The sequence below is a fragment of the Populus nigra genome, chromosome 8 (genome assembly GCF_951802175.1).
Source record: "Populus nigra chromosome 8, ddPopNigr1.1, whole genome shotgun sequence".
Classification (NCBI taxonomy): domain Eukaryota; kingdom Viridiplantae; phylum Streptophyta; class Magnoliopsida; order Malpighiales; family Salicaceae; genus Populus; species Populus nigra.
Window position 1 is genome coordinate 12,840,593 of NC_084859.1, and position 23,206 is coordinate 12,863,798.

At 34.4% G+C, this 23,206-nt stretch overlaps 2 protein-coding genes across 3 annotated transcripts; one reads left to right on the plus strand and one right to left on the minus strand.

Annotated features, from left to right (window-relative positions):
• The first annotated feature begins 6,003 nt into the window (after positions 1 to 6,003).
• LOC133701103 (protein BREVIS RADIX-like) lies at positions 6,004 to 13,238 on the plus strand. The gene is made up of 7 exons (XM_062124904.1): positions 6,004 to 6,333; positions 6,911 to 7,120; positions 8,401 to 8,549; positions 10,818 to 11,209; positions 11,377 to 11,506; positions 11,993 to 12,360; positions 12,669 to 13,238. Exons 3-7 carry the CDS (start codon positions 8,430 to 8,432, stop codon positions 12,745 to 12,747), a joined length of 1,089 nt encoding a protein of 362 aa, XP_061980888.1. The 5' UTR covers positions 6,004 to 6,333; positions 6,911 to 7,120; positions 8,401 to 8,429; the 3' UTR covers positions 12,748 to 13,238.
• Positions 13,239 to 14,701: 1,463 nt separating this feature from the next.
• LOC133702320 (cyclin-dependent kinase F-4) lies at positions 14,702 to 20,768 on the minus strand. 2 transcript variants are annotated; one of them, XM_062126641.1, is made up of 19 exons: positions 20,580 to 20,768; positions 19,592 to 19,851; positions 19,470 to 19,518; positions 18,818 to 19,385; positions 18,658 to 18,736; positions 18,464 to 18,532; positions 18,292 to 18,381; positions 18,053 to 18,191; positions 17,768 to 17,870; positions 17,599 to 17,651; positions 17,432 to 17,498; positions 17,230 to 17,338; positions 16,843 to 16,908; positions 16,604 to 16,672; positions 16,415 to 16,478; positions 16,183 to 16,299; positions 15,944 to 15,975; positions 15,364 to 15,439; positions 14,702 to 15,167 (listed from the first exon to the last, which is right to left on the minus strand). In XM_062126641.1, the coding sequence occupies exons 4-19, from the start codon at positions 18,823 to 18,825 to the stop codon at positions 14,947 to 14,949; spliced, it is 1,362 nt and encodes a 453-aa protein (XP_061982625.1). In that variant the 5' UTR covers positions 18,826 to 19,385; positions 19,470 to 19,518; positions 19,592 to 19,851; positions 20,580 to 20,768; the 3' UTR covers positions 14,702 to 14,946. The 2 variants fall into 2 exon arrangements, with proteins under 2 accessions (XP_061982625.1, XP_061982624.1); XM_062126640.1 differs by having other exon boundaries at positions 19,592 to 19,871.
• Positions 20,769 to 23,206: the final 2,438 nt, after the last annotated feature.

The window sequence follows — 23,206 nt, forward strand, 5'->3', positions numbered from 1 at the left end:
TTGTATTATAGCTGAAACAGATGTTTCACAGACACATTTCAAAACATGATTAACTGATTTTGAAAGATTAGTTGTCATATTATAATACTAGTCACCGCTATCATAACATAATGTTTATTTTTCTTTTGGTTCAAGTTATTCTTGATATGTTGGGCCCACTTACATATTATTTCATACCACAAATCAAATTTATATCTTAAAGGTTATTTCATAATAACCAATATAGGATGAGCTATTATTTCATACCCATCAAAATATTTTGGGTTTGATTTTTGGGTGTTTTAAGATTAAAAAAAAAAAACAAGTATTTGGTAAGCATTTTTAGAGAGACAATGGTTGGGGACTTGGTTTGGAAAGAGAGAGTCGTTGCGTTTAATTACAGTGTTTTTTTATCTGGGAATGATTTTAATTTCAAAACCCGTTTAGAAACATGACAACTATCTTATTTTGCTTTAGAATAACAATATTTAATAAATATTGCTTCTCTGAAACGTGACAAGGTAAAACCATGATTTTTCATTAATTTTTTTAAAAAGATATTATTTTATCAAAACTTTTAAATTACATTTGTTTTTTGAAAAAATCTCTTTTTAAATCAAATTAGAGTATAATTAATGAGACATCTGATGGCAAGCCAATTCAAGATATGTGCGTTCTCTCTCTCTTAACTTTTTTTTATGGCCTAGATCTTCGGAATCTGCTATGACAAGATATAATACATTTTGCATGGTTCTATTTTGTATGTTCTTAACAGTGTTGATTCCTTCTCTTGCAGTGCATCGATACTGTGATTTGACATTTTGGAGATATCAAATCGCGTATAGTAAATTTGACTCCAAGTAGAGACTATGAAAGAAGAAATTATATATAAATGCTTAGATTTCAACGTGAATGACTTGGTTAAGATTTAATAATGAAAATAGATTTTATTAGCTTCAATCTTCTCACCAAATTAATCAGCTTCCAGATATTCTAAATACTGTTTAATAAAAGATTATCTTGATTAATCGGGCCATTATTCTTCAGTTTACATGCCAAATTCATGTGACAGTGGCAGAAATGAAATGGAGACAGAATATTAATTAGGATTCGAAACACCATTAATGTACGTATCGCTTCTCTTTCCAGTGTTTCAACGGAGAGAAAGCCCTCTGATCATTAGGCGTGCGTCCCTCTTGTCCTCGCCACTCCTAGGAGGCGACCTACTCTTCCTCTCTTTTCAGTACTACACTGTATAGGAATCTCTGGCTCTAACTTGCCAAACCCACCGGGCTTGGTTTATTTTGCAGGGGAGAATTTTTGTACGGCCTGAACATCACTTCTCCAGTATCTCCTTCCTTTGTTGCTAGTGAATTTTCATATTATGTAGCAATCGAAACAGGGTCGACCCGGTTTTTGCCACCATTAATGTATTAATAGTACTGTAATCAAAGGGCTTGATCAGTGGAGGTCTTGAAATAGCATTTTGATCATGCATCTCTCTCCTTTTCCAATCAATAAATGAACAAGAAACCTTTATGCGAGAGATCTGATCTCATTTTTTTCAAAATTATGAAGTTTGAATAAAACCCTTTACAGAAAGCAATGAAAAAAGCTCACATTCGATCGAGTTTAGAATCATAATCATTGTTTCATATGCTAATAGATAGAGATCAGTACTAACGGCACGCACGACTCCTGAGAGCTAGAATAAAGCTTTATTGAATTATTAGGACACTTCGGATCGGCTTTAACGCATCAATTCAGTCTCTTTTATAATTTAAGTGATTGCGAAATGAGAAGATCACCCTCGAAATTTCCATGAGCGCTAGAGCAGTGTTTATAATAGTATATGACAAGACGATTTCCAGTATATGGAAACAGCTTGCATGCATGCATGCGTATGTTTTAACAAGGATATATAGGAACAAATATTCGGTCCTGATAATCTTGGTAAAAGATTTTGTTTCCTCGGAATCATGAATCAGAGGGGCCAACTACCTTTCAATTTAGGTAGGAAATATTAATTAAATTTTATAGAACAGGTGTATGACCCTCGATTGCAGAGAGTTACAGGCCATTGTATAGGAATATATAAAAACATCTTTACACTGACAGGGATGAATCAAAACTCCTTGACCTAGCTTAGTTGTAGAGACATTCACAAGACTTTGACTCCATCACCTCCTCTTAATAATTACTGGTGAGTCTAGCAGGGGTGTTTGCTGATTGGACATCATAGCAGCCCCTAATTATTTCATTGGAAGAAGGGTAGTTTTTTTTTTAAGAAAATGGGAAGAAATAGATTCTTGAACACTAGTTTGTGTTTCTTGTTTTCCTGCTCGTTATGAATTTAGTGATTGTTTAGAAGTGTATTAATTTTTTTTAATGAGAATTGCATTAAAATAATAGTTTTTTTATTTTTTAAAAAATATTATTATTAATATTAATACATTAAAATAATTTAAAAATATATAAAAAAATAATTTAAAACTAAAAAAATTTAATTTTTTTTTAAAATTACGGTTCTATCATACTTTCAAACACTACCTTAAATTCATCAGGTTATGAAGACTACATATCTCGTTCCGCATGTGGATTTTTTTATGGGCTTATGGGAGCACAAACTTAGATAGAGGGAGTGTTTGTTTTTGTTTTTATTTTTTAAATTATTTTTTGTTAAGGTGTTTTTTAATAGTTGTGATGTGTCAATATAAAAAAAAATTATTTTAATACAATTTTAATTTTAAATTATTTTTATATAAGTATTTTGCACCGTATTACCAAACACACATTAAAATATGTGCATTTAATTAAACTAACGTCGTGGGTCAACCTTGTTCTTTTCTTGTAAAAAAATGATGTTTAAGTGTCGTAAATCATTAAAAAAAAATCAATGATTCTGGTTATAGCTCTGGCTGGTCAAATAAGTTGTTTTTATTTTAATAAAATGTAAAAAAATGATTTTAAGGGTAATTAAATCATTTTATCATGCTTTAAAAATTAAAAAAGACATTTATACCTCTATTCAATATATTAATGACTAGTTGGCCACTTGAAAATGCAAAAATAATTTCAATAACAAAACAATTGATTTTCTTTAGGAATACCAAAAATATCGTTGATAGTAAACTATATTTGTGGCCATATATAGCAAACATACCTTCCGTTGTAGCTGTTTTGTTATAAACAATAAAAGATAAACTATTAAGGGAACGGATTTTAACATTTATTCTTTATTTCGTAAAAATACCATCAATTTTAACTCAACTGTTAACACGTGGCTATCAAAATATGTTATAAACTAGCCGTGTGCCTCGTGTTACGGCCGGGGATGATACAATTTTAGTTCTTCGAATTAAAAAGGCAATATTTTTCTATTAAAAAAACCATGTAATATATTTTATTTTCTTGATGCATATCAAATTTAATCTTTAAAATCTTCTTCATTTTTAAAAGAAATACTATTATATCATTTTATATCATTATCTTATTAAGAAAGGATAGATTTAATTAAAGAATAATAAGAAATCAAGTGAAATTCTTCCATAAATTCTAGAACAACTTGAAATTTATATAATATAAGAGATCGGTTTCGTGGTTTTTTTTTCTTTTTATATTGTATCAAAGTATATTCAAAATACATCAATTTCCCCATGTTGAAGGAATTTGTTCTTAAATTCAGATTTGAATAGGCAATTGTCTTCCACAATCATCATTTGTGTATGAGTCATCACTTTATGAATCTCTAATACAGTTTCTGTGTGGTCTGCTTTATTATTGATCCCTAACACAACATATTTGTGAGAACCGAGTATTTTAAATAACAACAATTGACATAGATATAAACAACACGCTAGTTTTGGATATCTTTTTTTGATGGGAACCTTCTCATCCTTCACAATCTTCAACCAGAATCATAAGAAATTATTGGGTTATAATACCAACTAATACAAATGGGAGCACAAGATAACATGATTTATTACAAAAAAAAAAACTTTAATGATCAAGAATACTATAATTACGAAAAATTTTAAAATACTTAATTTTATTTATTTATGTGTTAACTTGCTAAAATATCATTACAACCCTTTATATATAAAAACTAAAAAACTGTAATAATATTGAATAGAAAAAATAAGCTAGAAAAATTATTCAATTCAAATAGAAAAAGGCATTATAATACATAATAATAAAAAATAAGTAAGAAAAATATTTATTTTTCCAAAAAACTCTAATAATACAATGATTTTATGAATAAAAATTTTGAAAATATTCTTTACGATCCGGGAGGGACTGAGTTTTGTCTTTATTGATTTTGATGATATTTAAAAACAAATAGATTTGGTTAAATTTGAAATATAAAAAGAAGAAGCTTTAATTAAGATAAAATCACCTAAAAAACTCCAAGCCCTTCATTTAATTTGGAAGGCTAAAATTAAATTATATAATATATCCTGTTAAAACTAACTTGATGAGACCGAATCTATATAAAACCTTTTATTTTGAACTAATAACCTCTAGAATATTAAAGCAATGGTGGAGCCAATTATAAAAAGAAGAAGGGAAGAAAACTTCAAGTACCCGATGCTGGAATGAGAAAAAAAAAGAAAGAAGATCCTACAGAATTCGGATTTGATGGTATCCATAAAATGTTTGAAAGTATGTTACAAATTATTTTTTTGTTTGAAAATATATTAAAATAATATTTTTTTATTTTTAAAAATTTATATTTAATATTAATACATTAAAATAATTTAAAAATATAAAAAGTAATTTTAAATAAAAAATATTACATAATTTTTATTTAAACCACGGTTCCAAACGGTGGATACTATTATTTCCCAACTTAAAAATATTCACCTACCCTTTTGATTTTTGTTTTTTTTTAAAATCCCTAATGGGGTGGTTCCTCAGCCTAAGAATCCCTCCATGGTTTCAGGCCAATCGCAGCACGCCACCCAAGCAACTTACCATACACGTAAGAGATCCCCTCTCCTTACATCACCTAGACATGCGGGCCCTTATGTCCTCACTTATCAAGACCATTTCTTTAATCACAATGTCTCTCTTTCAATACATGTTCTTTAGAAACCTGACGGTCCTCTTTTTTATTTTATTTTATTTTATTTTCTCTATATCTATTTTTATCTTGGCTTCTCATAAGAACCATCTCCTCCAAATAAAATAAATAAATCACAAGAAACCATCTTATTTATCATTTGGATTGCTTATAATCTTCAACGGAGTTCATCAATTATAATTGCATGATGTAAATAAAACAATAGCTTCTTAGGCATTACTATCTTTAATTAACTTGAGTGTTCGGACCAGTTTATGCGCATCTCGATTAATCTCACAAGCCGTGAAATTAACAACCATATAAGCCTCCAGCAGCCTTCATATTAATAATCACATAGCTCGAACTTCATACCACAGAAAAGAGCAAAACTCTTAGTTCCAAACTCTTACTGTTGAGCCACCTACTAGATTGTTTATAGATAATATTTTCACCATAAAATTAGGTACCTTGTGATTATGAGGTGTTTGAGAATATGATAACAGTTGTTTTTTAAAGTATTTTTTATTTGAAAATATATTAAAATAATTTTTTTATTTTTTAAAAATAATTTTTTATATTAACATCTCAAAATGATCTAAAAAATATTAATTTAAAACAAAAAAATAAAAAATATTTAAATTTTTTAAAAAATATTTTTAAAATAAAAAATAAATTATTACTGTACCATTGAATCTTATTTTTCCCAGTGAAATGATAATTTGTTTTTACGGTATCTTCAGGATTTGAACCTTGATTTTAAAAAACAAAATTAATAGAATTGGCACTGTTATGGTCTCCAAGTTTAATTTAATTTTTTGTGGTCGTCGACACAAAAGTAACTCATTATCTTGCGTGGACACACTTTAGCCGTTAAGTAACGTCCGAGATCGACGACGTCAAGCCCCTCTCTCTGCTATATAAATACGAGGATCCCCAATTGTTCCTTTCCCTTGTCTGTAAGTTTCTGACTTTAAATACTCGCAGAAGAATCGTTGAAAACGTACTGAGCTTGAGAGGGAAGCTCCAAATCCGATACATCTTGCTGATATATCGCTGCATTTTGTATCGGTGGAGGCCTTTTTTATTTTCGTCTCGCCCTCCTAGCAAGCTATACATAGCAAGCAAAGAGTTTTTTTCTTTGTTTCTTTCTTTTCGAGCCGCTCTAAGTTATCAGCGAAATTAAAGGGATTCTGGGTTGCGGCAGTGAAGAGAAAATTGATTACATGAAGATTTGTTAGAAGATTTTATGGTATCGTCTTACAATCTGTTAAAAAGGGAAAGGAAGATTCAAGGTGGGCTAAAAAGAATGCTGTTCTCTGTTGCCGTTTGGTCTCATTTTACTCTGATATTTTACAACTCGGAGCTGTATCTAACTCTCTCCCTCCTCCCCCCCACACAAACAGAAAATCAGTTTTTATGGGGCATGAATTAAGTTGATGAAGTTAAGAGTTTTCATATCTTTTTATCTGCCCCCCCCCCCCCCCCCCTCACCTTCTAAAAATAGCATAAATTTTTTAAATTTGTCACTTTGTTTGAAAGATTTTTGATTCGCATATTCTGGGCAAGTGGTTCCATGGAACGTTTGCAAGTTTCAATTCCTCCCTTTTCTTTTCTTGGTTTTTCTTTTTAAGCTTTCTTAGCAACCAAACAGAGCATAGCTTTACTCTATGTAAGTTCCTAGCTCTTTTAATGATTTAGACTCAACCCACCCAGTTCAGTCCCAAAAAGATGTCGGATCGTGCTGCTGTTAGTTCTCGAGGGACAATTTTATGTGGCCTTGCTTGTCTTATATGCATTTCTTTCTATGCACTGTTTCTTTTTTTTCTTTTTTTTTTGGGGGGGGTCTGAATTAATGTTGTCTTATTGCAGTTTATTTGGAAGGAGGCGAGCAATAGAGGGATATAAAAGCAAGAGATTAAGTTAATCATATATCTAACTGGAAACAAAGGACTGCTCAAGATTTATGAAGATCAGTACATGGTGTAAAGTAGACAGCTAAGAGAGAAACAGGAACAGCAAGCAGCAGCAGCGGCAGCAGCTGGGTGTTGAGTGTTTTGTTTTGGGGTCATCTTGCTTTAGGTAAGTCGTTTTCAGAATAATAATGACGCAATACTTTTTTTTTATATCTTTATTTTTATGTTTTATCAAGCATGAAACAAATATCAATGTTGCTTACTCTTCCCCTTCTTAAATATTCCCTTGTCTCCCTGTCTATTCAGCTACCGCTTTCCAGGGCGCTTGACATTGCAGTTTATAAAATAATGTTTCTTTAAAATTAATTTTTCTACACAGGACACTTCATTTCTTCGGTGTTTTTTTTTCCTTCATGGATTATTATCGAATGGTAGTAGTGGGAGATCATATATATATATATATATATATATATATATATATATATATATATATATGTGATTCAATGGACTGTCTTTTTTAAAGGGTTTGTCAGAAACTTCGGCATACACAATTTTGATTCTTTATTGGGTTTGTAGATTAAAGCATGAACATCACAGTCTATCAAATTAGACCACTTTCAAATGGGGCTGTGTCCCCATTTTTGTTTTGCCTTTCCATTATTGACTCACTATTTTATCCCTCCATTTTCTTTCTACTTCTCCGATCCCGAGCTTCTCTTTATTCTTTAGCCCTTTTGTCCTTCCCCAAAAACGCCCCATTTTCCCTTGAAATTCGAGGACAAAAATCGTATCTTTAGATTCTTGCTTATAATGGTCCAGCTCATTTGGATTAAGTTTCCATCATTTGTTTCTGGGCAACGATTACTTTGTCTTTATTCCCTTTGGTTTTTTGGTCATCTAATTCCTTTTTATTGGAATGGTCTCTCTCTCTCTCTCTGGGCATCGATTGTGCTTTTCTATCTGCGTCCCTTCAAACAAATAGAAACACATTGGAGTAACATACCAGGGTAAGAAGTTAGGGCCCATGGAAGGCAAACGCATCATCAAATAGAGATAAGAATGTTCTATTGTCCGATCAATTTGTCCACATCTACCCTTCATGGTTGTGATGGTGATCTGAGTACTCTTGGAAAGAATAATAGAATAGATACCTCCTTGCGACTTACTAGTTGGATTTTTTCTGTTCAATTTCAAGGTCGAAGCTCCTAATTAAATCGTTCAAAACCATGCCTTGTGTATGGTTCATACGTACTAACATTAATCAGCTCAGATTATCAGCTTTTATTTTAATTTTTTTTTTCTCTGAGGGATTGAATAAAAATTGATTGGATGACCACTCATTGCCAACATTGTTTCTGAAAACAGTAATAAAGCAAAAAAACAAAGGAGATAAGCATAGAAATAACTGTCAGCATAATAACAAGGGTGTAATAATGTCTTTTGCAGGGTTAAGAAGAAGGGAAGAAGAAGAGAAAATGTTTACGTGCATAGCGTGTACCAAGCCAGTGGCAGAGGATGGACGGGGAGAAGAAGGAGGAGCGCGTGGAAGTGGTACCCCAAGTACAAAAGAAGCCGTCAAAAGCCTCACTTCACAGGTCCCACTTTACTTCTCCCTTATTATTATTACCAGGCTAAATTTCATTTTTATCCCCGTATGCTCTCCAATTTCTCACCTCCGTTCCTCCAATTTAAAATCTTCTAATGTTACTTTCGTAATTTCAGTATTCGTAAAATCCTTTTTTTTTTTTAGCTGAAATCCTTCTCTCATTTTACCCTCTCAAATTCCTCTCTCTCTCTCTCTCTCTCTATATATATATATATATATATATAAAATACTTAAAGATTTAAAAAGAAGCTCTATACATCTATATATGCACCCAGAGAAAGAGACATGAACACTGTATAAGTGTTTGAATTTATGCTCATTTAAGCAAAGAAACAAAGTTGTAAGATGGCATTGATGAAGCTGGGGGTCCAAGTTGGGGAGGACACGGCCCCATCCCTTCACTTCTCTTGGCATCTTTCACATGTCTGTCCATGGTCTCCTCTTGCAAACCAAATTTAGGCAGTAGTAAATTATAATATATTTTACTTGGCTAGGCTGACAAGGCAGTTCTTGTGTGTACGGCCTACTGATATATTGGGCGGTCTTCTTTCTTTGGCTCCGCGTGGTTGCCTATTGCTTGCTGACTGGATGATACACAACACCCTTCATTCTCCTGTCTTTTTTGCCCCTTCCTTTTCTTTTTGAATTTGTCATGTTATCTCCATGCATGATCTCTTACTGCTACTGCTACTATTATGATTACGGTATCAACTGTAAAACCCTGTTCAAATTAAGGTGTTATAGCTGGTTGAACCTCTAAGTACCTTGGACATATCAAAAGCTGTGCTGCAGTAAAACGACCATGTCTCTCGTATCGCTAGGCAGTTAGTAACATCATGAATCTCTCACAAGACTGTAATATATAGAGTGATAACACCCCATCAGACCACAATATATAGATTTGCAGTGGTAACCCACTTCCAATTTCTTTTTCTTAAAAAAAAAAAGAAAGAAAAACCCTGAAATGCTCGTGATAACAAATAAATATAAATTTTGGAAAACTCTTGTAATATTGTGCTGGCCAAGTTTGTTATAGAATATGTAATTGAAGGACCCCATATTTCCACTGTGAACAACAGTGGGATCTTTAGGAAAGGACTCGTGATATTTAAGAAAAGAGACTTAATTGTCCTTGATCTGGCCCACCATTGAATTCTTGTCCTTCCACTGTGCATAGAAAGCTCAATATATCATATAGTTGTATGGATAAAGGAAGAATCTGCCTGCTCTGCTAATGGGCAATGAAACGAGGCTGGCGTCTAATAGTTTGCAGCAGAAAAGTACAAAACGATTCGTTGACTCTGGTTTTCACCTTGCAGTATTCACCGCTGCAAATTTTTTTTTATAGAAAAATTCTCATGTTTCACCTTTTGCCCTTGTCTCTACCTTTCATAAGCACAGCTAGTTAATGTTTATTCACCCAATGCGATGATTCAGTCTACACTTTGCAGTCATCTTCTGTGACAGGCCATTACTTCATTCTGGAACAAGGGGGCGCGTTTATTCAAATGAGAAATATTTGTAGTCTTGCTTGCAAATTACTCTTAATAGTTGTCTGAACTCCATAGGTTGCAAAAATTTACAAATCAGTGAGGCACCATCAAATCTGCTCTGTTGAATATGAAATCTATTCCAACCAACAGGCGCATAAATATTTGTAACCGTGTGTAAATGTGTGAAGCATTTACGCATTAGCCTCCTTAATCGTGTTAAGGAGGCTGAAATATTTCTGCTGCCATTTATATTCAGGCATCAGACGTTTTTGAGGAACAGCAGAACCTTAGGATTTCTTTTCTTCTCTGATGAAATTGCCAATTAATTACTGGCATGATTGGATTCAAACCCTTAGATGCATCTGATTTCATTCTGTTCTTTTTTAACAAGCATCAACTTGATCCTTTGCCAAATGACCATGCATCACTCCATTAGATTAAAAGTCCAATTCCTTTCCCTTCCAATAATATGTATCAGAGTTGATATGGCTGCATGATTTTCCAGCATTTTATGACAGTCTAAAGAAAGCAACCTGAGTTATGTTGAGGTTGTATCTATGTGCAACAAACATATGAAAAAATAAAATGAAATTAAAGTTGCACATCCTTTTCACGACCTCCCTTGAGTTTTCTTCTTTTACAATTTTTTTGTCTGCACTGTAAACTTAATTGTGCGACTTCCAAATATTTCAGTTTTTTAATGAATGATATATATCATAACGCTTTTGCAATTCGAATCAACCAAGTATTTCAATGATGTACAGATCAAGGACATGGCACTGAAAATGTCTGGTGCTTACAAGCAATGCAAGCCCTGCACAAGTCCCAGCAGCTACAAGAAAGGACAGCGACCTTACCCTGACTTTGATGCAGCTTCAGAAGGGGTTCCATACCCCTATTTTGGAGGTGGAAGCTCAAGCTCAACCCCAGCCTGGGACTTTACTACTCCCAAACACAATCGAGGTACTAGAGCTGACTCTAGGTTTTCTACTTTGTATGGTGGAGACCGGACCCCTGGAGGAGCAGAGTCTTGTGATGTGGTGCTGGAGGATGAGGATGAGCCCAAGGAATGGATGGCACAGGTGGAGCCAGGTGTTCACATTACTTTCGTGTCTCTCCCTAATGGGGGAAATGATCTAAAGCGTATTCGCTTCAGGTGTGCATCAGCTATCCTTAACATACTGTCTTTGAGCCTATACTTCTAGTAGCATATATTAGTTCAAATCCAAACAGATAAATGAACTAAAAAAAGAATAGATAGATTATTTCTGTTTGGGTAGTATAAGCACAAACTGGCATTACTCAGGCATTTCGGTTTTGAAGCCGAGAGATGTTTAATAAGTGGCAAGCTCAGCGATGGTGGGGTGAGAACTATGACAGAATCACGGAGCTCTATAATGTCCAGAGATTTAATCGTCAAGCTCTTCACACTCCCCCGAGGTGTGAGGATGAGGTAAATCTCTTCTATCTTAATTTGCCGCTTAATAAATCCTCTAGAAATAGTGGATCGAGGAGTTGAGTTGCAAAACATTTCCATTTCGAGCTTCCTTGATCATGAACATAATCATGTTTGAGCCTCAACCATTTTAAAGCTCTATGAGGGATAAAAAAAAAAAAAAAGTTAGCAATGATCTTCTAGCATGTGAACTAAGGGATTCTAGTACCCTTGTTTGTAACCAGTCTCATTTCTAGCTGATAAGACATTGGGATATAAATGGCATCCCAAAACCTTACTATGAAAAGATGGTTTTTGGAGGCATTTTTGTAACAATTACCTTTTTCATGCTTTCCCCTTCTCCTTTTCCTCTCTCTTTTTTTTTTGATTCTTTTGATTTTTCACATCACTACTTCTATATATTGAAGTTCCTCGTCAAATTATAGGAGAAAAAAATCTCAGCATCTTCAAAAAATTACTGACCAATAATTGTTTCTTAATCAGCAAAGAGATTCCTCCTACTCAAGGCTGGAATCTGCAAGGGAAAGCCCTATGGCTCCATCTTTTACCCCAAGAAACTACTATAAACCTGCTGGAAGTAAAGGTTATTTTCCATCTGATACTATGGACCAAGGTGGCAGCCATCACTACCACGCTGGTTCAAGTAGCTATGGTATGGGGGGGCCAAGATTCGAGGCATCTTCTTTAGAGGCATCACGGACAACTACATCATCTAGAGATGAGCCTTCTATTTCAGTTAGCAATGCTAGTGACCTGGAGACAGAATGGGTTGAGCAAGATGAGCCAGGGGTTTACATCACAATCAGACAACTAGCCGATGGCACCAGGGAGCTCAGGCGTGTCAGATTCAGGTAATGGAAATCCTTATTCATTCACATTTCAAGTTGCATCTTTTTTGGTGGCAGAAACTATTGAAGGAAAACTTATTTTAAAGTTGTGATGTTTTCTTTGCTCCGTCCCTTCGTTAGCACCTGATACATAAACAACATGAAAAGTAAGAATTTAAAAATGGTTTTGTTGCTTGTATTCGTAAGAAAATTGTTTTTTCTGGTTTTCTTTTTAAGATGGTGTTATGATATTGTATTCATCTGAATCTTGTTTGATGATATATAACATCTACATTCCATTGACATCTTGTCTTTGTTTTTGATGTTCACAGCCGCGAACAATTCGGAGAAGTGCACGCGAAGACATGGTGGGAACAGAATAGAGAAAGAATACAAGCTCAGTACCTATAAGGCATGATATCCCATGACCTAAATTGCTGTCTAGTAAAGGATTGAGGGTGCAGCTGGATATCCTTTCCCCCCAAAAGCAAGAGAAAACTCATTCAGTTTCGTTTTTCAAGGTCTTTACAGAAAATGGACTTGCCACCACCTTGGATGGTCACAGTCACACCACTGAACTGACGGTATTTCTTCATTCTCAGGGCCGAATTATGTCTTACCATCACTTGTGGTGGCGACGAATCCATTTTTCGTGATGGTATATTTCCCCTGGGATGTCCTAACGTGTCCAATTTTTGTCTCTATTGTTTGTCCTGGTCACAATTTTATTACAACTTCTATTTTTTTAGGGCCTCTGGTTTTTCCCAACCGAAGACATGTATTAGTCTTCATGCTTTTCTGGGGTTGTTTGGCTCGTAATTTACTTGTTATCAGAGCTTGTTCTCTGCAACACACTGTTTTTATAAAGAAAGGAATTGAATGAGATCATTTATTGTTATAAAGAGTGCATAATTGACAAGTTCATCCTTAACATGGATGTCATAATTTGTTGCTGTTAGAGGTGTAGCCGTTACGGTCCCACTTTTTAAAGATTTGTGCGTTTTGGAGTTAGGTAACGTTATATTTTTTATTTTTTTAAAATTATTTATATTATTGATATATTAAAATAATCTGAAAAAATATATATAAGAAATTAATTTAAAAAAATTAAAATTTTTTAAAAAACATTTTTAAAACACGAACTAAACTTGTTAGTTTAAATCCAGGCTGCCAGGTGGCTTGGCGAATAATTACAAGTTTTCAATCAATTAGTAGCCTGAATGCAAATGAGAAGTGTGCTGGAGGTTCTGGGATGGAACATATTATTTCAACAACAATAATTTCTTGGCTTGGCTTGGCTTGGCTTGGATTGGATTGGATTGGATTGTAAAGGGGTTAAATAAACTAGAGACTAACCCTTCAGGCCTTGGACTCTCTCGCTAGCTATATGCTTAAACCTCACCTCAACAAGCTTATGGACGGACGTTTGGTCGATTTAAATGAACAAGCTAGTCCTTGGGCGTAAATTGAAATCATTAGCTATGCTTCCATAAAGAGAAGGATCTGGGTCTTCTTGCTCTCCTGCTAGGTAGACCTAGAAATCTTAACAACCAAGTGACTTGTTTTTTCACTCTTGCAATTTACCTCCCCAAATTATTTGATCAACGGAATTCCTATCTGCTGTTTCATCAGCATCTGAAATCACAGCGAGCAACCCACAGACAGGGTAACCATTCTGATCTCCAGGCTTCCTCTTGCCATTTGGCTTGATACCATTGTGGTGTCTGAATCTTTTCCCAAAAACCTAAACTGAAGGCACCACAAACCTACTACAAAGATCTCCAATTCTAACATCTTTGAAATCAGAGTTTACATTTATGCATTGTTTGACTTGAAGGTGTGGTAGTTTTTTTTCAAAGTACAATACCCTTTAAACATAAACCACATCTTTAAGAGCTATCTTTAAAAGCTTAAATAACATGCCTTTTATTATATATATAAAAAACATAAGCTACCTCCCATCCAACCAAACACAAACTTCTAATAAGAGCAGACCTACCTGGTTGAGGAGGCTAAACTATAATCTAGATGCGAACACAAATTTTTTATCGTGTTCCTTGTCTTGCCATAAAGAAATCATGTTCCGAAATATCGATCAGCTAGAGGACCCAGGTCTCTGCTTGCTTGAATGCGGATACTTCCTCCTAACCTTAACCAAATCGGTCAAAAACTAACCAACCCCGACAGCACCTAGCAAACTCCCTCGACTCATCCTGCCAGACGTTCCCACTACCAAACATTCCCTTTTCACCAAGTGCTGAACGCAAAAGGGGAGAGAGAAAACACCCACGACCACGAGAATTTGCTTGGCAAAAGATCGACTGAAGCATATCTCAAAGCAAATTTCATTACCAAACCAAACTCATTCCTCGTACAGGCGAAGACGCCATTTATTTATTAATAATAGTATCAATGTCAATACGTCATCAAAATAACAGCAAACAAACGAAGGTAAGAACACAACATGAGCAGCAGCACCACTCTTATGCACGTAGGTTTTGCTTGGAGACACACACCAATATATATATATATATCACTCATATAACTATAAACTTTCTTCATAGCATATTACGAAATAACAGTATAATCTCCCAAAAGAGCCTTTCCTTTTCATCCCACAACCTTCCTTGGATAGTTTCTGCCATGTGGGAATTGTTGGGTTGGCCTAAGAAACATCCCACCAGATTCTCCAGTCCACTGTACTCCAGCCTTCATAGTTGGTGGCTTGGGCTGCTGCCCCAGAGACTGCCTACGAGAGGCGATTGTCATGCTTGCAAACTTATCAGCTGTTTCTGATACTCCACGTGCAACTCTCCCTTTGCTCATAAATGCTGCCAACCAACATAGCTTTAAATTAATTTTTGAGATGCATGTATTTGTTAACCGAACATTAGCCTGGTTTACAAAATCTAGAAAGACAATTGATACAAGGTCTATTCTATATTTACTCGATTATCAAATGAGATTCCCAATATTCTATATTTGGCCGGGTTCTAACTCATCCAATGATTAAAGTAAGAGAATTACTTGGGCTTTTCCTCCCTGGTGGTTGATATCTTGATTTTGTGGAGCTCTTCAAGGACTTGTCGGGCTTACGTGAATCCTGCCAGTAAATGAAACAAATCCAAATCAATACTACAGAAGATATAATGCAATTCTGTCCAAGGATAAAAGACATTGAAATTATTCAACCATGAGTTTCGAATACTCAGAAGATATAATGCATGTGGTCCTCAGAACTTGAGACACCATTGAGCTACAAACTCATTATCAGGAATCCCCACAGCTCAATTATCTAAGCAGATGGTTAAAAGCCCTTGCAATTCATGGCCGAACAGAAACCTAATTGGTCAAGTCCAAAGGTTGTCTTAATAGTTCATGATCAATTTTGTCAAATTCAATTGAGGCTTAACTATTATTATGAGAAAGAAAGAAAGATGATCCAAATATATATAACAAACAGGAAGTGCAAGGCTACCAGTACACAATATCAAAATCAGAGAAAATTTGAGCACCAATACATCCAAAAACAAAAAAAGATAATAGACCATGCAGATGATAACAGAAAAGACATGCAGTACATAGGGTGCCTCAGACAGATGCATACCTGGTTAACCAAATCCAACTTGCGTTGTACCCCTGCCAGAGGGATAAAAAAGAGAAAAACATCTTTACGTTAGCATATAGCTACAAATGCAGTCAAGACTTGGCGAACAACGAAAGGTTTGCTTTGAACTTCATGCAAATTAACATTGCAATGAAACCATGCACACAATGATCTAAACCATATTATCTTAATGTTTATCACAGAGTACTATAGTAGAATTTTTGTAGAAAAAATATAACCTGTACTCAAAGAAGCATGTAACTTTGGAGAAGGAAAACTGTTAGTAAGCTTAGAATTAGACAAAGCCCCTGGTAAATTCCTCGCACATTGTTGCTCCAGTCCTCCCTTTGTTCCAGCTGCATTTAAGTGAATAATTATGTGCATGTAAGATTCTTGAAGTGAAGAACACTTGGAAATGCTTTTGGCAGTCAACTTCATGAAACCAACAACAATGCAAGATAAAAGACAAACCAGATGCAGGTGTTCTTGTGATGGCTGCTCTGGGGCGTAGGGATGGTGGAACATAAAAACAACTCTGCCAAAACAAATTATAGCCCAATGAATTTGGTGATTGAAACAACAATTGTGCGCATGCACATGCGCATGCACACACATACATGGAAATCCTGTTTCAAACTATAAAGACGCAAAAGAGGCTACCTGAAAGAAAGGATGTTGTAGAGCATCTGCAGCTGAAGGCCTCGTGCAAGGATCCCAGGAGCAAAGCGACTAGATTCAAAAGAGAAAAAGGAAACAGTAAGAAAGGACAGGTAAAGAAGGGGCATTAAGAATAATTTTCTAATCCAACATTTTTTTTAAATATAGTGCTTGCTTGCAAGGGGAAAAAAAGAAAAGAAAAATCAGAGAAAGGAACCATAGTTTCTACATATATTACCAACCTTGATAAGGTTGATTGCATCCTCACTTGCTGATGGGATAAGTGTGGGAAGGTGAACACCAGCAAACTGCAGTCTCAAATTATACAATCAAAATTTCAGACTCTTAATCTTGCATCATATATGGTTAATTCATAAATTGACATGGATGGTTTCAAATATTAATACTATTCCAAGAATCATGTCCAAGCAATAGATGGTATATTCACCATGTTTGAATGATAGTAACAAATATTAGCACAATTCAAAATTGCACATTACAAAGGCCATCATTCTATCATTTAGAAAACAGTTTGTGCTAAATCAATAGATTTCTCGTCTCGTTGGCCCCACAGCCCCCAAGACAAAAGTATCTACTGCTAAAAGAAGAGAAAAATAAGAAAATTTGACCTGTGGAAATTGGTAGTTAATAGCCCTTGCAAGATTAAGCCCATCAGCCCAGGTGTCAGTTGTTGGACTGCCTATCACACTGCATATTTTGTAGATCTCATCTGCTTCACTGTCCATAAACAAGAAAAGTTTAAACACCAGAAACTGACTAGCCCATTATGAACTAAATCATTGTCAATTATTATTTAATTCAGAACCATACCTGGTACCAGGAAAAAGTGGTCGAAGGGTGAATAACTCAGCCATGATGGCACCCATTGCCCACATATCTGTGGAAGCATATATATTAGTTCTAGTAACATTATGTAAGAGTCGTTTGTAATCATTATTTAATGGTTAAACATAATCTCATGTTTGTCTGATACTAACCAACTTTAGAGCTGTACAGGTATGACTGAAGCAACACTTCAGGTGCTCTATACCTAGCATTTTGAGACAGAAGACAGTGAGAAACAGCAGTGGACATCTTCCATCCATTTCCAATTCCATGGAAGCAAAGATTTTAAGAAAAAAAATATGAAGGCAAAAGATGACATACCACCGCGTGGACACATACTCCGTATATGGAGGCTGTGAATTGACTTCTCGTGCAAGACCAAAATCAGCAATTTTAATTATGGATTTTGAGACCAACAGGTTCTCTGTCAAAAGGTCAAACAAACAATACTCAGACATGGATTACAAAAACTAGAAGCATTAAGAGCAGACCACGAGAATAAACAAAATCAGTTAAAGAAGCATGTGAAGCAGTAAAAACATCCAGTCACCAACTTGGCATGAAAACTCCTGAAGCAAAAGCAAAATCTTGACCAATAACAGTTACCTGGCTTAAGGTCACGATGAAAATACCCACGCTGGTGCATGTAAGCAAGACCTTGAAATACTTGAAAACACCAATTCCTCACTTCAGCTTCTGAAAATAGCTTTTCCCTGTCTTTAGTAAGTTGATAAAGGTTGCATTCCTGAAACAAAACAAAATGTTAAAAAGCATGCAAAAAGAGGATTTCTAAAAAAATGCAAGAAATTCCAAAATGAAAAACAAACTTTTTTTAAAAAAATTACCATGTACTCAAAAACAAAATATAAAATGTCATTTTCCCGGATTACTTCTCTGAGCTTCACAATATTCGGATGATTCATTTTCCGCAATGACTGCCACAAGGAGAGACCCATTAATTGATGAAAGACATATAGCAAAGCTACAAAAAGAAAAAGAATAAGTTGATCATACTACCTTCACTTCTCTCAAATTCACACACTCTTCCCATGAGTAATATTTCTTCTTCATCTTTTTAATTGCCACCTATTAGTTGTTAGCAAGAACACGAGATTCAGTTACATCAGGAAAATCCTTAACTTTCAGGAGCAATACTAATACCAGCTAACAGATACCAGATTAGCTGGAATGGAAAGTAACAGTGCACTTACAACTTCACCAGATTGCTTATTAATTGCTCTCCACACACTCCCAAATGTTCCATCGCCAACTTCCTTGATTAACTTGTACCTACATGTGGTTCCCAAAAAGATTACTCGGGGATTGACAATCAGCACTGGTTGAAGTAGAAGTCACGGGAAAATAACATACCTTTCCATATTTCTTGTGGAACAAAAAAGAGCTCTTTCTTTATTCCCGGATAGTATGACACTTAGTAAGGCTATTTGACATTTATGGTAGATAATCTAATAGAAACTGTAAAATTTAAACAAGCTGCCTTTGTGGACCAGCTAATTTTATGTGGAGAAAACTGAGCACACAAAACAAGAATGTTTAGGATGAACGAGCTTCCTGGCCTTATTCATTGATAGAGCCACAGCTTCAAGGCAATATGAAGTCACGGACGGAAGAGCCATATGAAAACCACAAAGCATATTGACAAAACTCAGAACCAACCAGAATGATTGTTCTAGCCAACAGGACAATCCCACTAAGCTTAAGACAGTCACCCAAGGGTTCAAACGCAAAATAAGCTAACTCATCTATGTTATGTAGAAATCGTTCAGTGAACCGATAACTCCACAATCTAACAAGTACCCATCAGGCGCAATGAAGAGACGATAGCTAAGAACTGTACAGTCTGCACCAACTTGACGTGATGGTTTATCTAAATTGACTACTTAAGCAGCTTTCAACAGAATCGTCGCAGACGTTAGCCCTGCAAAAATACCACAGATATTAGAGCAATGAAGCAGAGTAGATAAACTTAGCAAACAATCAAACAAACAAAAAGAAGATATACCCCAGAAGGCGTGCCAAGAACTCCAACTGGATGTTGTATCAGCAATGCACTACAAATGAAAGAATCTGTTAGACAAAACCTAGAATAAGGCATTTGTCAAAGGACAAGGATGGGTTGCTTACTTGACCAAGTGCACCAAAGAACCAACACCTCTCTCAGAAAAATTTTGCATCACGCCTCTATATTGTTCATTAAAAAGAAAGCAACCACTAAGTGCAATTGACAAAGGAAACCAACAGAAAATCTCCAAGGATGAGAAACCGCCAATCGAGCACTTCTTGGAATGAAAAAACCCGATGCTGGAAGCAATTTGACCAGAAGCACGCTTTCTCCATGTCTTAAGGAAGGAAACTAAGCTGTCTAAATCTGAACCCGGCAGAACCTAAAAGAATAGAATACTACCTGTAAGTAAAGATAGTAAAACCATTCAATTTCATCAGTAACAGCAATTTACAACTCCAAGAAGAAAAATGAATCATGTACAACATGTTTTATGCACATAGATAACCACCACGGACAAATCAAATGGACTGACATCAACGTATATGCTGGATTTATCTTGAGACAAGAAGCATTTCACATTGATCATGCTCTAAGCTAAGAATTATTTCGTCTTATATTCCTTTCTTCTTTATTTAAAGTGGAAAAAAGAGAGTAAGATTCTTTCCTTTTCGTCTCAATCAATTCAAAACACAAATAACTAAAGCCCAGATAATAAAAGCTCAATGGATTCGCGCTACATAAAGTGCTAACAGCAAAACAATATGTATAAATTCAATAGATCACATGCATCATTCAACATTCCTAGAGTAAAAAATCATAATCAATAAAGTTAAATAACATGCCAGTTTAACCTAGCCTACAAACTGATTTATCATAAAATAAAACCTAATTGATTAGCTAGAATCAAAATCCCCAAACATCGTAAAATCAAATCCCTAATACTTTAAAATTCATGAAAGAAATCACAAATCTCTAATCAGAAACCCTGATTCAAACCAGCAATAGATCTGACTCGATCTGATCAGATCCAATCCAAATCGAACAGCAAAAGCACAAAAAGAAAAAAGAAATCGAGACAGAGAGAGAGAGATAGAGAGAGGTGAAAACCTGAAAGCCAAGCGGCATAAGAACCGTCGCTGAGGACGGATGAGAAGGAATCCAGAGCTTCTATTTCTCTCTCTAAATATTAGTTAATTTCTCTGGAGTGAGAAACACCAAACTTTTGCACAAGAAAAACTACAGGCGCACCCTCGCTCGTTCGCTGCCACCAAATACCTAATAATATCCTCCTCTGTCCTCCTTTTATTTCTCCTGCTTACCAAGAAACTACCTATTTTTCTATCACAAGGTGGTGGTGGCCCCCATTTTTATTTTATCTCTCGTTTCCAGTTGGCTCATTTTTTACGATTTTTCTTTTTTAAAAAAAAAACAAAAATTAAGAGAAAAATAAATAATAAAAAAAGGTTTCTGTTCTTACGATTCTATCCTATAATCGTTACGTATAGTCTTATTCTAACGCATCCGGAAGTTTTAAATGGTGTGGGACGGACGACATCTTCAGTTTCATTGGTTTGTCCACGTGGGACGTTTATCACTCCACCACCTCACATTCTTGGTTTTACCGTGATTGTAAACGGAGACAAACAAAAAAAACATACTAATTCATTTCACCTCTTTCTTTCTAGTTGCCTGCGATGATTTGATTTCTCCTTTATTTATATTTTAATATAAAGTGTTTTTGAGTGATTAAATTTAATTTTTTTTATTGTAAAGAAGATTTTTGAGTTTGAGTGAAAACTAATGTCATTTAAGCTACAAAATTTCCTAAATAATAAAGATTTTACAGTAATATTTACTCCTTAGCAACTAAGTAATTCATTGGTGTCTTGTGATTGGTTAGAAGATGAGTTTTTTTTAAAATAAAATAAAAGGCTTAATTAGAAGTAAAAAAATAAAATAACATTAGTGTTGTAACTTCTCACAAAGTTCGTGGTTTGTCAAATTAATATGTATTTAATATATAAAATTAGATTAAAAAATTGAAAACTAGTAAAATTAGACCTGACTATCTAGAGTAATTAATATATAATTAGTTAAAAAAATTATTTATAATTTTATAAATTTACATTATACTTTTTATATTATATTAAAAAAATATTTTTGATAATTTTACGTGTGATTTTATTTTCAGCGGGGAGTGAATTGAATTAAAAATACAAATACTGCGGGCTAGATGGATATTTTTCTGTGACAGGATATGAGCAATATCCAGGCCGGAAAAGGACACGGCTCCAAGCAACTTTCCAGCGGCCACCAAATTCGGGACCGGCAATCATGAATTACATGATTTGAAATGGTAAGGTGGGTGGCTACAGATTCTATCTTATCTTTTGTGAATAAAATTTTTACTTTAAATTCTTGTTTAAATGCGTAAACTGGGAATATTCGGTGGGTGCTGAGGTGTCAGGATTTGGTGTTAAGGTGGCGCCACGAATTCGAGGGAAGGCTGTTAGGTGTGGAACCTGGACAGCGCGTGCCCTGGATTGGGTTGTCTTTCCTTCAAGAAGGAACCATCTGGCTAAGGTTGCCTTCACACACGCGAAGGAGAGCTGTTTCTAGGTCGGTCGCCCCATCCACCAACTCGTCCTAGTTGTTACTTTTCTTGCTAATCACTCCATATTATTAGCGCTTCTTATATTCTCTAGTACACCTTTACTTTTCATGCTCTTAAATTTATTTTTATTGATTTTTTAAAAAAAGATATCAAGTCGACGTGAGAATATATTCTTGAAATAATCTATAAAAAAATTAGTTTCGTTGATCTAATTTGAGGGAAAAATTTAAAAGAAGCATGAAAATTAACGTTTTTAATTTATGGCGTGATCTAAGGGGAAAATACAATTTTGAAGAAAACTTAAAAAGAGGCAAGGTAGAAAAAGTAGAAAAACATAAAAAATAAAAAAAGAGATCGTCAGTGAGTATCAAACCCAAGTGACAAACAAAATTACTTATATTTAAGGGTATATTCTAATTAACTAACTTAAACATTGAATGAGCCCTGACCCAACTTGTTTCATTTGTATTTAAAATTGTTTAGAAATGCGGTGTAAATCATGTTATTAAAAAGTTTAATTTTTTTTGTTAAAATTTAATATAATTTATATGTTTTGGATCGTTTTAATGTGTTGATGTCAAAAATAATTTTTAAAAAATAAAAAAATATCATTGACATGCATTTCAGCACAAAAAATTATTTGAAAAATAATCACTATCACATTACCAAATATACTCGAATGATGATATTTTAGCCCAATAATCTGTCTTCAACATTACAAACTAATTATTAGCCTTGGAAACGCTCATATGAGACACCACATTATGAAATTTGTTTTTTTTTTATTAAATTATTTTGATGTTATGAGATTAGCTCGTGAATTTAACTTGATTTTTATTATCTAAGTTACAGGTTTTTATGCTAATACAAATTAAAAATTGAGTTATATTGTTTTATTTGATTAATTTGTTATCGTTGTCTATTGTTTTAAACATATAATTAAAATAAAACAAACTTATTTCATCTAGTTAGATTCATGACTCAAGTCACGATTTTTTTTAAAAAAATATATGTTTGTGGCATTTAAACATTATTTTTTTCACACACAAAGCAAATTGCATCTCGATCCACAGCCAGTGCAAACTAACTAATTAATTGTTAATAGATAAATTTGATTTTG

Bases quoted from the DNA above. Each gene is read 5' to 3' on its own strand.
- LOC133701103 (XM_062124904.1), top strand. From the start codon at position 8,430: ATGTTTACGTGCATAGCGTGTACCAAGCCAGTGGCAGAGGATGGACGG. The intron at 11,210-11,376 runs GTGTGCATCAGC...TCGGTTTTGAAG, and splicing joins CTAAAGCGTATTCGCTTCAG to CCGAGAGATGTTTAATAAGT. The intron at 11,507-11,992 runs GTAAATCTCTTC...TTTCTTAATCAG, and splicing joins CCCCGAGGTGTGAGGATGAG to CAAAGAGATTCCTCCTACTC.
- LOC133702320 (XM_062126641.1), bottom strand. The intron at 17,871-18,052 runs GTAACTGTTATT...ACCTTTTGACAG, and splicing joins TCATCGTGACCTTAAGCCAG to AGAACCTGTTGGTCTCAAAA. The intron at 16,909-17,229 runs GTCAAATTTTCT...TTGAGACTGCAG, and splicing joins TTAACTACCAATTTCCACAG to TTTGCTGGTGTTCACCTTCC.